The sequence below is a fragment of the Sus scrofa genome, chromosome 2, assembly GCF_054392235.1.
Source record: "Sus scrofa isolate SSC_HxYL_T2T_F1_AM1 chromosome 2, Sscrofa_HxYL_maternal_Yorkshire_Landrace_v2.0, whole genome shotgun sequence".
Lineage (NCBI taxonomy): Eukaryota > Metazoa > Chordata > Mammalia > Artiodactyla > Suidae > Sus > Sus scrofa.
Genome location: NC_139384.1, coordinates 10,240,170 through 10,254,720, shown reverse-complemented (window position 1 = coordinate 10,254,720; position 14,551 = coordinate 10,240,170). Strand labels below are relative to the sequence as shown.

Here is a 14,551-nt window from a genome sequence, read left to right as displayed (position 1 = left end):
CTTCCCACCTGAGAGTTCCTCCAGGGACTAGCCAGGATGGCCTCTCCTAGTGCCCCTGGGATGGAGGCAGCGGTCACCCTGGAATATCCACTGTCCACTCTAACCAGGTGGAGGTGTGTGGGGACAGAGCCCAGGACAAGACCAGGGCTCTGCGCTGATCACTTAACTCTTCCGAACGGCGTCAATGGAGATGAGGCAGGAAGACTATTTTTTCACAAGATCATGTAAAAATCGGCAAAGCATTCAATGAAGCAGAAAGAACCATAGAAACACAATCCTTGGGTTGATGGGGGTGTGCAGATAAGCGGGCCAGTGGTGTCAGCTCCCTTCTGAGATCACTCACGTTGCTTGAGCAGAAAACCACCTTGCAGGACACAGACGTGGCTCCCAAATGGAGACGAGCAGGAGGCAGCCAGGTGGATCTTTGCGGAGTTTCCCAGGAGGTTTCTAGCCCTGGATTTGTTTTCTCTGGCTGACAACGAATTAACGCAAATCTAGCAAATTAAAACAACCCACATGTATTATCTCCACATTTTTGTGGGTCAGGAATCCAAGCCTCATTGGCCGGATCCTGTGTTTCAGGGATTCTGACAAGGCTGCAGTCCAGGTATTGGCCAGGGATGGGGTCTCATCTGATGCTCCAGTGGAAAAGGTCAACTTCCAAGCTCACAGGGCTGTCGGCAGGATTCAGTTCTTTGTGGGTTATCAGACAGGAGGCCTCAGTTCCTTGCTGGCTGTCAGCTGGAAGCCACCCTCTGTTCCTTGCAATGTGGGCCTCCTCGGGGCAGTTTGCTGCTTCACAACCAGCAAGGGAGAAAGTCTATACGAAGAGTCGGCCATTCATTAGGAATTGGTGCCACCAAGTGTGTCAGCCTCCCTCTAACGTAGTCCTTCCCAGACAGCAGTATCTTCACCAATCCAAGGGCTTCCCACCGGCGGGATCCAAGGCCCTCTCCAGGTGGGAAAGAAAGGGGCCTCCCCCTCCACCTTCCCTTGACCTGACCACAAACTCCTTGAAGGCATGGCCTCGTTCCATCTTCCTCGTGGATGTACCCCAGCCACTAGGACGTGCCTACAAGCACAGAGCAAGTGCACAATAAACACGTGTCAAATGAATGTGTGAACTGGGTCCTGCAGGTCTAAGAAGGTTTCCTTCCCAAACGTACTTCTCCTCTGTCCAAAATTCCCATATGGGTCCCGCAGACAAGCTGATTCCCCCAAATTGGTGCCCAATCTTGGGCTCCAAGCCCTTGCAAGCCAGCTCCAAGGACACCCCGAGGAGCCTGGACACTACCTACCCCTCCTAGATGGATTCTGGTCACGCCACCCTACCCTCAAGATGACATGCAAGAGCCCATCTGGCCCGCACAGCAGCCAGGGATCTGAGAAATGTTCGCAGTACCCACCTGGCTCCTTGGAGCTGTGCCTCAGCTGCCAACGTCATCACTCCTGGAGTGAGATACAGGGAGAAAAGCAGAGCGTGGACAGGTTTTACTCATGGTTCAAAGGACCCAAATGGAAGCGAGGATGATGACTGGTTCCTCTTTGCCTTTTCATTTTCTTTAACGGGATTAGGATATTTTATTTGCAATGAATCCAGTGCATCCCCTCCAAGGCCTCCTTGGCCTGGGATAGAGCCTCCACTCCAATTTGCCCCCACTCCCACCAAGTGGCTGTCCCTGGCGGAGCTGGAAACGCACCCACTGCTTCACCTGCTGTAAAGACAGGTGCATCCGGTCTATTGCCACCAAGTGAAATTTCTCTTTTCAGGTGTTCAATCTAGAGATAGAATATTTTCATCACCCCGCCAAATTCCCCCGTTCCCCCTTGTGGTCAGTCTTCTACTCTGGCCCCAGCCCCTAGAAACCACGGACCTGTTTTCTGTTCCCATTATTTTGCCTTTTCCAAAATGCCACCTAAACTGAACCCTATAAATGTAGCCTTTGCGTCTGGTCTCTTTCACTCAGCATAACGCCCGTGAGATTCACCCGGGAGTTCATTCATTCCTATAGCTGAGGGGTCTTCCATCGTGTGAATACAGACTATTCATTTATCCAGGGACCACCTGACAGACATCAAGTTTTGTTTCCAGTTTGGGGCAATTGTGGGGAAAAAAAAAAATCTGTTATAAACATGTGGGTACAGGTCTTTGTGGGAACAAGTGTTTTTCATTTCTTTTCAGTGAATACCCAGAAGGGGTGTTTCTGAGCCAAGTGGTAAGTACATGTTGACTTTATAAGAAACTGCTCAACTCGGAGTTCTTGTGCGGGTGCAATGGTAACGAACCCAAATAGTATCCATGAGGACATAAGTTCGATCCCCGGCCTCACTCAATGCGTTAAGGATCCAGCATTGCTGTGAGCTGTGGTGTTTGTCAGAGATGAGGCTCGGATCCTCTATTGCCGTGGCCGTGGCGTAGGCCAGCAGCTGCAGCTCTGATTCAACCCCTACCCTGGGAACTTCCATATGTTGTGGATGCAGCCCTAAAAAGACAAGAAAGAGAGAGAGAGAGAAAGAAAGAAAGAAAGAAAGAAAGAAAGAAAGAAAGAAAGAAAGAAAGAAAGAAAGAAAGAAAGAAAGAAAGAAAGAAAGAAAGAAAAAGAGAGAGAGAAAGGAGAGAGGGAGGGAGGGAAGGAAAGAAGGAAGGAAGGAAGGAAGGAAGGAAGGAAGGAAGGAAGGAAGGAAAGGCTAAGCTGTTCTCCCAAGTGGCCGCACCATCCCATGTTCCCACCTGCAACAGGAAAATTCCACTTGCTCAGCATCCTCATCAGCACTTTTCCATTTAGCCTCTGTTATGAATATGGCTGGGAAGCGCTCTGTATTTCATCTTCTCAACAATCCTCTGGGATTGGTGGTACTACTGCCCCCATTTTACAGATGAGAAAACTGAGCCTCAGAGAGACTGGATCACTAGCCCCAGGTCTTGCAGCTATTTCAGAGGCAGGGCTGGGATCCCAGACCCCGGAGCCAGGGCTCTTCCTAAGATTCTTCCACAGCCTCCAGCAAATCCCAGTCAGTGGGTCTGTGAGGGAGCAGGCACGAGGAGTGACAGAGACGCGGGTTCAAGCCCTTGCTCAGTCATGCCAGGCAAGTGACACAACTTCTCCTGCCTCCATTTCCTCATCTGTAAAGTGGGGATAATAACATCACCTATCACAGTGAGCAAAGAGCAGCGGTCAGTGAATCTAAGCTCCGGGTCTCCCCTCACGACCAAGGAAGAAAAGCACGTGCTCGAAGCGGTTCTGTGTCACTCACCGCAACAGTTGGCAAATGGCAGAAACCGCTCATTAGGAAATCATGACCCTACCCTGAGCCACATTCCCAAGCTGCTCTTAACTAGCGGCGCTGACATGGGATTAATTAAAACACTGTCTTGAACACTTCTGCGCGCCATATAACTCACAGAGGGAGATGAAAGATGAATAAGATACACGCAATATTCTTCACGGCTCATTCCCCACCTCCCAATCCGGAGGGTTCCCAGACTCACCCTGTTCCACCAAGCTCCGCTCCTCCATTTCCAAGTTGAAAAGTATGCCCATACCCTCCTTGCCTTCTTTTTTTTTTTTTTCAGTATTATGAACAGTTTTATTTATGCATCACATATACATAACGTGTAAGGAATAATCATGAGCACCCATAAGCCCAGCGTAAGACACCAAGTACTTTTGAAGACCCTGGTGACCCGCCCTCCAGGAGGAAGCCTGGAGCCAGGGTTTCCATCTGCTGCTCCCAGGACCTCGGCCAGCATCCTGAGGGCCATCCGCTCCTCCACAGAAATGCTGATATCTGCCCAAAGTTGATGGCCAAGGAAGCAGGCACCAAAAGATGTGAAAATGGGACACAAAGATGTCCTAAGGGGTGAATTTGAAAGGCAAATATAATTTTTTTTTTGTCTTTTTGCTATTTCTTGGGCTGCTCCCGCGGCATATGGAGTTTCCCAGGCTAGGGGTCTAATCGGAGCTGTAGCTGTCAGCCTACGCCAGAGCCACAGCAACTCGGGATCCGAGCTGCGTCTGCAACCTACACCACAGCTCACGGCAACGCCGGATCGTCAACCCACTGAGCAAGGGCAGGGATCGAACCCGCAACTTCATGGTTCCTAGTCGGATTCGTTAACCACTGCGCCACGACAGGAACTCCTGAAAGGCAAATATAATTTTTTACTAACAATCACGGGTCCTAAACTTGATATGCCCTGCCCACCACTCCTCCAGAGGCCCTGGGGGAAATTTGCAACTTGTGTAGAATCTGTGTCTCCTTTGGTTGGAAAAACCAGGGGTGGCCCAGGGACTCCAATTTCAGAACAAGACCCAGAGACATGGCCGGCTACCTACTGGTGACTTCCCGCTCACATACCCTCTCTTCCACAACTCCTGAATCAAAGTTCCCACTCCACTTTGTTGAATAACCCCACAAAGGGAAGGATCCATCGGGTTGGAAAGTCTCCTCTTTTCAGAAGAGAACTTTTTTAAGTCCTTCACACTCTAGTATGAATTTGCCCAGATTGCTTTGCTCCACTGCAGCTGATCCAGCCCAGTTTTAAGCATGGAACACCTAGAGGTCTGATCCAGAAGGGGTCTCAACGGTGGAGGCTGAGAGTGTGGGAGAGGAGCAGAAAGAAGAAAGAGGGTATAGAAAGCAAGGGGCACAGATCAGAAAGGCAAACTGGGCCTGTTTCAAGTTTGCTTCCTCCAGGAAAGGAAACCTTCCTCCATGTGCTCCCCACTCTGTCCCCTTCCTCTGTGCTACACACACCACTTTCCGAAGACTCAACCCAACTGCCATGAGAAGCAAGAGCAAAGTAAGTCCCATAGGCTAATTAGGCACCCAACAACCCCATATGATGACCTTTCTATGGGAAATGAGTCTTGAGTCCCAAACCACTGACCTACCAATATGCTTGGGGGCAGCAGCTACAGGAACATGGCCCATCACCGAAAGGAGAGCTGCTCTCTGAAAATCCCAACCGGGACACATCAAGGGTACCCAGAGCCCCTCTGACATCTGTTCAATGTAAGGGGCACTTTGGACCACTTTAGTCTAAAGAGTCAGCTTGTCAGTTTTAATGCATTGCATCATTTAAGGAATAAGCCCACTTTCCCAGCACGCGCTCTCTGCAGGGACCATTCCCAACCGCGGGAGGTGACTACAGTGGAAAGCTACCCAACTGGAAACTTCCCAGAACATGGCTCAGGGCAGGGACCATCTTATCAGGAAATTTTCTGTTTGGGGTAAGGGTAAAGGGTGACGTTTGGTGGCTGATAAGGCCATTCCCAAGGACTCGAACTGTATAAAAGGAGCAGCTCTTGCCTCCTGCTGCATACCTTCCATCCATCTTCCCTTCTCTGGAGACTTGGGAGCCAGGAAGAACCATGAAGTGGCTACTGCTGCTCAGCTTGGTGGTGCTCTCCGAGTGCCTCGTCAAGTGAGTCTGGGGGACATGCCGCACAAACAGCTTCCAGGGGGGGATATTTCTTTTCCCTTTGCTGCCTGTGGCATCACATCTCTTTCTGCCGTATCTTCCTTTTCCCTTCTTCCCTCCCACAAGTCCTCTCTCTTCAACTGTCTCAGGTCTCCCCTGCTCTGCCCTTTTGGGGACACAGCACCGCAGAGGTGGTTAACAGCCTAGCCTGGGCTGGGTTCCCGGCTCCAACTCCAGGCCCCGGCGACTTTGGACAACACCTTAACCCATCTCTGTGCTCCTGGGCCCCAAACGGAAGCATCTCCCCTCTCGACTTCCTTCTTCCGCTCCTGGACCTGCTTCCTTCTCCTTCCGGGGTCTCCCCCCGCACCCCAGGAGGGGGACCCCTGCCTGATCACTCTTCTTCCTCCAAACCTTCTGTTGGCAAATGCTCCACAGGGTCCCGCTGGTCAGGAAGAAGTCCTTGAGGCAGAACCTGATCAAGAATGGCAAGCTGAAGGACTTCCTGAAGACCCACAAACACAACCCGGCCAGCAAGTACTTCCCCGAGGCCGCTGCCCTGATAGGCGATGAGCCCCTTGAGAACTACCTGGATGTGAGTAGCCCCAGGGACCCGGCCCAGGGTCGGGGTAGGGGCAATCCCAGAGCTCTGAGCCCCCCATGCCACAGTAACCCAGGGAGCTGCTCCCTAGATCTCAGAGGCACAGGGAGGGCAGGAAAACTCCATCAAACCTGTTGCTCTCATTCATTCATTCCCTCGTTCACTCATCCAGTATCTGGAGCTCCTCCATGTGTATCAGGCACTATGCTGGGCCCAGGGAAGCAGCAGTGATGCACCTGAGGGAGCTCATAGCCTGGTAGTAGAGACAGGCGACAGTCAGCCTCGCAAAGCCTGACAAGTACAACCAGGCTGAGACTGGTTGATCGTGAAGGTGACACACCGAGTGTGTAGCAGGTGGTAGGCAGAGACGCCTCCCTCAGGCAGTGAAGGAAGAGTAGGGGTTCCAAGAGGACAGGTGAGGGTCCCAGAGAGCGGGACAGCTTGTTCCAGGCCCTGTAACTGCAGGGAGCAGAGGGCCTTTGAGCAAAGGAAATCGGTGTTCATTTTCAAAGCAAGGCCCCGGCGGTCGGCAGGTAGAGCCTGGCCAGAGTCTGGGATAAGAGTCTGCATCCTAATTGCTTCTCAGTTATCCTAACTAGAGGGGTTGACAAGGCCAGACTGCAGTTTTAGGAAGATCACTCTGACTCTTCTATGTGGGACCCCACAGCCCTGCCCTACCACCTGCCACACACTCGGTGTGTCACGTTCACTGTCAACCAGCCTCAGCCTCAGTAGCTCTTGTGTGTCCCCTGTGTGAAAGCCAAGGATAGAAAGCCAGGTTGCCTGGCCTTAGAAGCTTAGCCTATGAAACCTGCCAGGCCTGGAGCAAATCTAAGCGCTAATCCTTTGGGGCTAGTCATTTAAATTATCTGAGTGAGCCTCGGCTTCATCCTTCGTGAAACAGAACCATGAATAATCAGAAGGGATCGAGTAATTCATGCAATAATGTAGTTTTTGTTTTTTGTGGGGTTTTTGTTTTTTTCCTTTGGTTTGGGGGTTTTTGGGGGTTTTTTGGGGGGGCGGTTTGGTTTTTTTTTTTTTTTTTTTTTTTTTGAGTGCTTAGTACAGGGCCCAGCCCTTGGTAAGAGCTTGGCAAAATTAGCCCATTTGCTCACTTAACAAATATTTACAAAGTACCACCCTTGCACCAGAGGCTTTCTGCCAGGAGCTGGGGTGACAGTGGTGACTAAGCAAAGATCCTGGAACTTGTATTCTAGAAGGACAGACAAATAAGAGACAGATAAATAAGTATGGACGATCATTCCAGGCAATGACAAGTGCCACAAAGAAAAATTAATTAATTCGGGTAAACGGAAGAAGAAGAATGGGGCGGGAGCAGGTGTAGATAAAGTGGTCTGGGAGGACCTCTTAGGGGGAGGTGACATTTGACTAGAGCTCTGAAGGATGGATGAGAAGGAGCCAGCTGAGGAAAGATCTAGAATAAACCCTTTCCTAGCACAAGGAATAGCAAGTGCACAGGCCCTGGAATGGAAAGGAGCTTGTCATCAAAGAATAGCCATATCGGCGTGGCTGGAACAGAGCTGGCAAGGGAGAAAGTGCTGCCACTAAGGGTAAAAATCTGGGGAGTTCCCATGGTGGCTCAGCAGGTTACAAACCCTACTATCCATGAGGACGTGGGTTCGATCCCTGGCCTCGCTCAGTGGGTTAAGGATCCGGCATTGCCATGAGCTGCAGTGTTGGTCACAGATGCAGCTCAGATCTCTGGCATTGCTGTGGCTGTGATGTAGGCTAGCAGCTGAAGCTCTGATTGGACCCCTAGCCTGGGAACTTCCACATGCCGCAGATGTGGCCCTAAAAAGAAAAGAAAAAGAAAAAAAAAAAAAAACAATTTAATGAGAAAGTGCCTAAGCCTTTCCTCTGCTGGGCACCATAAGGTTCCAGCCCTGGGCAAGAGTGCACGTTCTCTAGGACAGCAAGCCTGAGACATGCAAGGCATGAGCTGAAGAGGGGAGGGAACGGCAGGTTGTTATTAGGTGTTGATGAGGCCTAGACGAGAACGGTCAGAGGGGGACAAAGGAGCAATCAGGGAAGACTTCAAGGAGGAGGGGAGACCAGGCTCAGCCTTGAAGGATGGATGCATTGGATAGAGAGGAAAAGGCGAGGAGGCTAGTAAAGGGGAAGATGGGAGGGGATTAAAGAGATGACCCAGAGACAGTCCCCGGGGAGGCCAGGCAGTGGAGTCCCCAGTCCGTGAGCCGTGCCATCCCCACCCCCGCAGACTGAGTACTTTGGCACCATCGGCATTGGAACCCCCGCTCAGGACTTCACCGTCATCTTTGACACCGGCTCCTCCAACCTGTGGGTGCCCTCTGTCTACTGCTCTAGTCTCGCCTGCAGTAAGTGCCCTCCCCGCCTCACCAGGAGCCCTGAACATTCAGCAGTCTCAAATAGGTCCAATTCCAAGCCTGCCAGAGTCACTCAGGGATTCACTCAACGGGCATTTACTGAGCACCTACTATGTGCCCAGCACTGGGCTCAGATGCCTGGGGGGAGGGGGTCAAGGACTGGGCTCAGGTGCCCTCGGAGGGTCAAGGAGTGAGTCCCACAGGGTCCTCAGGCAGTTCAGTCCGGCGGCAGAGAGTGTGAAGATGCACGTGACCTGGGCAGCCCTGGACCCGTCCCAGCCAGCCTTAGCCTCGTGGGGGGGTGGTCCTCTGGAGGATCTTCCATCAGTGGAAAGGTCTCAATTGGTCCAACCAATCAGAAATGGAAGCTAGGAAGGTCTGAGCTCCAAAGTCTGGGGAGAGGATTCCCTTTCTCCTCCAAAGCCCCACCCAGAACCAGGGCACCCACCCCTGGGAGATGCCCCCAGCCCAGGATGCTCGCTCAGCTTTGGGAGTTTAATCATGTCACTTCTTGCCCCTGCAGGCGACCACAACCAGTTCAACCCTGATGACTCCTCCACCTTCGAGGCCACCAGCCAGGAGCTGTCCATCACCTATGGCACCGGTAGCATGACAGGCATCCTTGGATACGACACCGTCCAGGTGAGCCCCTGCTGGTGAACCACCTCATCCTGCCAAGCCCTGGGAACAGCTTCTGGGGACCTTGGAAGCCAGTGGGCATCGCCCAAAACAAGCTCATCTAAGCAATACGGGTCTCAGTGACCAATAAAGTAACCTGACTGGGACATGAGGAAAGTGGCAGGGATGTCACAGACATTTCTAGTGGGGACAGCAGAGACAAGGGGCCGGGTGCCTGGAGCCATAAGCCACCCAAGCTGAATACTATGGGAGGGGCGAGCACCTCTTCTTCTTCCTCCTCCCCCCAACCAGCAGCACAAAAGTTCCACCCGCACCTCCCCACCCAGGACACAGTGGGGCTCAAGGGCTCTGATTTGCCTGGGGTTCCCACTACGCATCTGATCCTCAGAAACGCAAACACACGGTGACCATCTGTTCTGCATCAAATTCTCACACCAAGTTGCAGTTGGTGGCCATCTGGAGCTCAGCCTCAATTGTTCCTTCCAGTGGAATCACGAGCATTCTCAGAGATAATCCCTCTCCCCTCCTTCCGGCCTGATGCCTGGAAGCCAAGCCCTACACAAAACGAACCAGGGATGCCCTGGGCCCAGGGCTGACACCCTACAGGGTTCAGCCAACACACTGATCCTGAACTTCTTGGACCCCCGCCCCCCCACCCAGGTCGGAGGCATCAGCGACACCAACCAGATCTTTGGCCTGAGCGAGACAGAGCCCGGCTCCTTCCTGTACTACGCCCCCTTCGACGGCATCCTGGGTCTGGCCTACCCCAGCATCTCCGCCTCCGGGGCCACCCCTGTCTTTGACAACCTGTGGGACCAGGGCCTGGTTTCCCAAGACCTCTTCTCCGTCTACCTGAGCTCGTAAGTTGCGCAAGGGGGGTCTCCTGGTCCAGCAGGCCATTGTCAAGGGCTGGGCGTGGGCAGAGGGAATCTTGGCTGGCAGAGGCTTAGAAAGGTCAATGTCTAGAGTTCCCGTGGTGGCGCAGTGGTTAACAAATCCGACTAGGAACCATGAGGTTGTGGGTTCGATCCCTGGCCTTGCTCAGTGGGTTAAGGATTCAGCGCTGCCGTGACCTGTGGTGTAGGTCACAGACGCGGCTTGGATCCCGAGTTGCTGTAGCTCTGTTGTAGGTCGGCAGCTACAGCTCCAATTAGACCCCTAGCCTGGGAACCTCCATATGCCATGAGTGCGGCCCTAGAAAAGACAAAAAGACAAAAAAAAAAAAAGAATAAATCAAGTGTTGGTTTTGGTTAAATAGAGGTTTATGCCAGAATAACCAAGGGCGTGTCGTCAACGTTCCTCTGACACTCACATCCTTGTCTTTTGAAGCCATTTGTTACTGCTCATGTTTTTCTTTAGGTTATTACCTGTTCCCTATAACCCCACTGTGACCCAGGGACTGTCAGAGGTTGACAGGGCAGGGGGGTGGGGTTAGGTGAGTGAGGTCACCGTCTGTGCGTGACCAACTCTTTGGTGATTCATTTCTTATCGTCATTTCCACTTGCTTCCCTATCTACCCTGAAACTACAGAGATATTTAGACAATGAATATTCCAGTAACAAGGACCCTCCCCTGTAGTTTACAACTGAAAGGCCCTTTTCTCCTTTTTTCCTCTTGGCCACTGAATATTCCAGTCAGCTCCTAAACATAATCTCCCTTTATGGGCACTTAGATATTTCAGGTGGGGCCAAATAGATCAGTTTCCCCATCAGAGCACTATGGACATTTTTGGACCAGATGATTCCTTGTTTGGGGGGGTAGGGGGTGCTGTTCTCTGGCTAGGGATTAAGGATTGAGCATTGTCACTGCTGTGGCTCCGGTTCGATTCCAGGCCCAGGAACTTCTGCACACCGAGGGTGCTGCCAAAAAAAGTAAATAAATAAAGGAGAATAGCTCTCAGAATGTGCATAATTTATGTTCAGTTGAATGAGTGAATGAATGAATGAGTGAATGAATGACCTCCTGTCTTCCCTCCACGTTCCACAGCAATGACGATAGCGGCAGTGTGGTGTTGTTGGGCGGCATCGATTCTTCTTACTACACAGGAAGCCTGAACTGGGTGCCTGTTTCCGTCGAGGGTTACTGGCAGATTACCTTGGACAGGTGAGGGCACTGTGGATGGGCAACATCCTGGCAGGGGCCCCCGATCCCGTTTCTTTACAGATTCACCGTTTAGCTAAGCACGCCAGGGTCCCCCTGGAACAGCCAGCACCGCAAAAGGTGCTCCAGAAGGGAAGGCAGAAGTTGGCCGAGCCAGAGAGACCCCGAGAGACCCCAAGAAAGGCACCTCCCTGGAGGAAGAGGGCTGTCAGGGAGCCCCCCAAGGGTTCTGCAAGGGTGGGACAGCCACTTTCCTTCTGGGCAAGGAGGCAGAACAATCTACCAGAATCCTTGGGAAGATTCAAGGATTGAGGACCCCACTCTGTCTACCTAGCTCAGCATTTAGAGGACCTGTCACTTTCAATCTAGGGTGGAGGGAAAACGGCTGAGACGCCTTCAGGGCTTGTCCGTCCCCCATGCAGCCTCATCCTCCAGCTGTTCTTTCCACAGCTGGCCTGCTAGGGTGACCCATTGCTCAGGTTTCCCGGGATGCCTGGCTTTCAGTACTAAACCCAAGAGCATCCTGGGCAAACAGAAACCCACTGATCACCTTGCGTCTGCCCCAGGCGTGCTAAAACCCCACAGGTCCTCGAACTCCTGCCCCTGCTCCCCTTGTCTCCATCACTCCCCACCCTCCATCCCCTCTGTCTGTGAGGTCCTCCTCCAGCTCGTCACCTCCCTACCTCTGAGTATCTGCTTCCCCGAGAAACCTTCCCTGGTTGCTCCAAGCCACCCTGGGGGAGGGGGGGGTGTTCCGTTCCCCTGCCACGTGCCTTGCTCATCCTATTCTTCCTCGAGCATAACTTTCCAGCTAGGGTGTGAGCTCCCTGCAGCCAGAAACCATGCACCCATCTTGTCTGGCTTTGCCTCTCCCGTGCCGACCAGAGAAGGCACTTGAGTACATGAGTGAATAGAAGGAATGAGCATGTGATGGAGAGAAGCTGCAATGTTAGGCACCGGCCAATGAATGGGGAACAGGGACCTCCAGGGTCACCCGGTTCCTACCTGGCAGAGGTCCCCCCTGGGGGCTCAGGCGACCCTGACTCGAATCTCATCCTCAGCATCACCATGGACGGAGAGACCATCGCTTGCAGCGGTGGCTGCCAGGCCATTGTGGATACGGGCACCTCTCTGCTGACCGGCCCCACCAGTGCCATTGCCAACATCCAGAGCGACATCGGAGCCAGCGAGAACTCATATGGCGAGGTGAGTCTAGCCCTGACTGCCCTGTGCTAGACCCAAGTGGTAGGTCCGCCCCAGGAGGAAGGAGAGCTCTTCTAACCGTCGCCCTTTCCAGATGGTGATCAGCTGCTCCTCCATCGACAGCCTGCCTGACATCGTCTTCACCATCAACGGTGTCCAGTACCCTCTGAGCCCCAGTGCCTACATCCTGCAGGTAAGGGGACCCTGGGCCTTCCACCTAGATGTGCCCACACTGAATGTGGCCACATCCAAAATAAATGCAGAAGTGAGAATTTGGATGCAGAACCCAGGGCGGGAGGCAGGGGGAGGCAAAGGCTGATGGCGGGCGTGAAAAGAGGATTCCTAGTTCAACCCCTGAGTCCAAGCTCTGGGGCTCTATTACTGGCCTGGGGATTCTGAGCAAGTTACGAGCTTCCGTAGCCTCAGTGTCCTGGTCTAAAAGCTGGAGCTTTCCCCACGCTCTGGGTGGGGTCGGGGTGATCATGGGACATTGACCACATCCAGGCGACAAAGGGCTGGGCAAAGGGAGACCACATTTTCCGCAGGACCAGGGCTTACGATGCTCCTAGGTCTCTGCCAAATAATAAATCTTCAGTTAGATGAGCCCCAGGAAAACTCTACCTCCGATTATAATGCCGGATGGGAGACTCGTTTGCAGCAAGAAGGATGGACGCCTAAGGCCCCTCCCCCAGTGACGTGGATTAATTAGGAAGGGTGGGGCCTGAGCCACGGTGGGGGTTGGGGGTGCAGGGGAGGGTCAAACTTCCCAGGTGATTCTACCATGCAGCCAAGGTGACTGGCCCAGTGACTTAGAGCATGAAAAGGACTAACAGCTGATCCGGTTTGCCCCTGCGACAACGGGCTCAGAATAATGAGAAAAGGCTGTGTCACCAGCCGCTTCCCAAATCCTTCCAGGCAGCTGAGTTCTCCCTAAACCCCTTAGCTCTGATGCTGATGTCAGGGTTGGTGCATCTGCCAGGAACACTAGATAATGTCTAGTAATCCCTGGAATCCATGAGTGCAGTTGGCCGCTTATGCGGGGCAGACCCCAGGCCGGCAAGAACCGAGTCCCCCGGCACAAGCCAGGAAGCGCCTCCTTGCACATGCCTTGCAGTGGACCACGGCCCCGGATGCTCACCCTCTGGCCACCTGGCACTGCCGGGTCTGTGTCCCGGCCCCAGTCTGATTCTCCTTTCCTCCAGGACGATGACAGCTGCACCAGCGGCTTCGAGGGCATGGATGTCCCCACCTCCTCCGGAGAGCTCTGGATCCTGGGTGACGTCTTCATCCGCCAGTACTACACCGTCTTTGACAGGGCCAACAACAAGGTCGGCCTGGCTCCCGTGGCCTGAGCCTGCGTCTCTCCAGCCACCTCCCAGGAAGATCCCGCCTTGGTTCTATCCCCGCGCTTCCATGTAGATAATTCTGATCGCTTTTCCTCTGGGATCGTGGAGGTGGAATCTTGGTCCTGTTCCCTGTCACACCAATAACGTAGAATAAATCATCACCTCCTGGAAAGTGCTCTGTGGGGTTGTTTTTCTTCATCAGTGTTCTCTTCTACATCATGGGGGTCAGACCACCAGGGAGGGGCTGGGGGGGGACGGAAATGACTGCATCCACTTGGACAGCACCAAACACAGTGACAGCGGCAGCCCCCACTTGGTAACAGAGCTGGAAGACAAACAGGCTTCAGCTGGTCCAGGTGGGAGTATCATATAAAGACAGACTTGGAGACCAGAAATGCCAGGCTCCTTATCTCCTCATAGAGCAGAGCACCTGACGTCTTGGTTGAGGGAGTAACTCCTTATTTTTCTCAAAGCCAAGAAGAGATCATGAGAAAAGGAAAGAGGTCAAGGGACAGCGATCACGGATGGTGACCTTCCCTAGGAGGCCAGGCAGGGCGGTATGTCCCATAGGACGGGCCAGAGCAGTGAGAGAGGCTAACACCCCAGAATCTACCAGGCTGCTCTGCCATGAGCTGGTTGATGCAGACAAACCCTTGGCAGCCCCTCCACCCCGAGCTCATCCCTTTCCCCATCGGTGGTTGGAAAAAGACAGTCTTCCATTCCCCAAGCAGAGGTTGTGCGAGAGGGAACGGACATGCCTGTGAGCAAATCTGTCCTAGAAAGGCAGCCGGGAAGTAACAAGAGTCGCCTTCCTCAGAATGGGTTTTGATAGCAAAGCTTCAATGGAAACATCTCAAAGTAAGCATGGAAC

The 14,551-nt window shown here is 53.0% G+C and overlaps 1 protein-coding gene across 1 annotated transcript; it reads left to right on the top strand.

Annotated features, from left to right (window-relative positions):
- The first annotated feature begins 5,357 nt into the window (after nucleotides 1-5,357).
- On the top strand, nucleotides 5,358-13,736 carry PGA5 (pepsinogen A5). Its single transcript, NM_213873.2, is given in 9 exon segments — nucleotides 5,358-5,428; nucleotides 5,864-6,020; nucleotides 8,266-8,383; nucleotides 8,916-9,034; nucleotides 9,692-9,891; nucleotides 11,018-11,134; nucleotides 12,193-12,337; nucleotides 12,429-12,527; nucleotides 13,537-13,736. Coding segments are annotated over 9 exon segments (1,158 nt in total). The 5' UTR covers nucleotides 5,358-5,375; the 3' UTR covers nucleotides 13,687-13,736.
- Nucleotides 13,737-14,551: the final 815 nt, after the last annotated feature.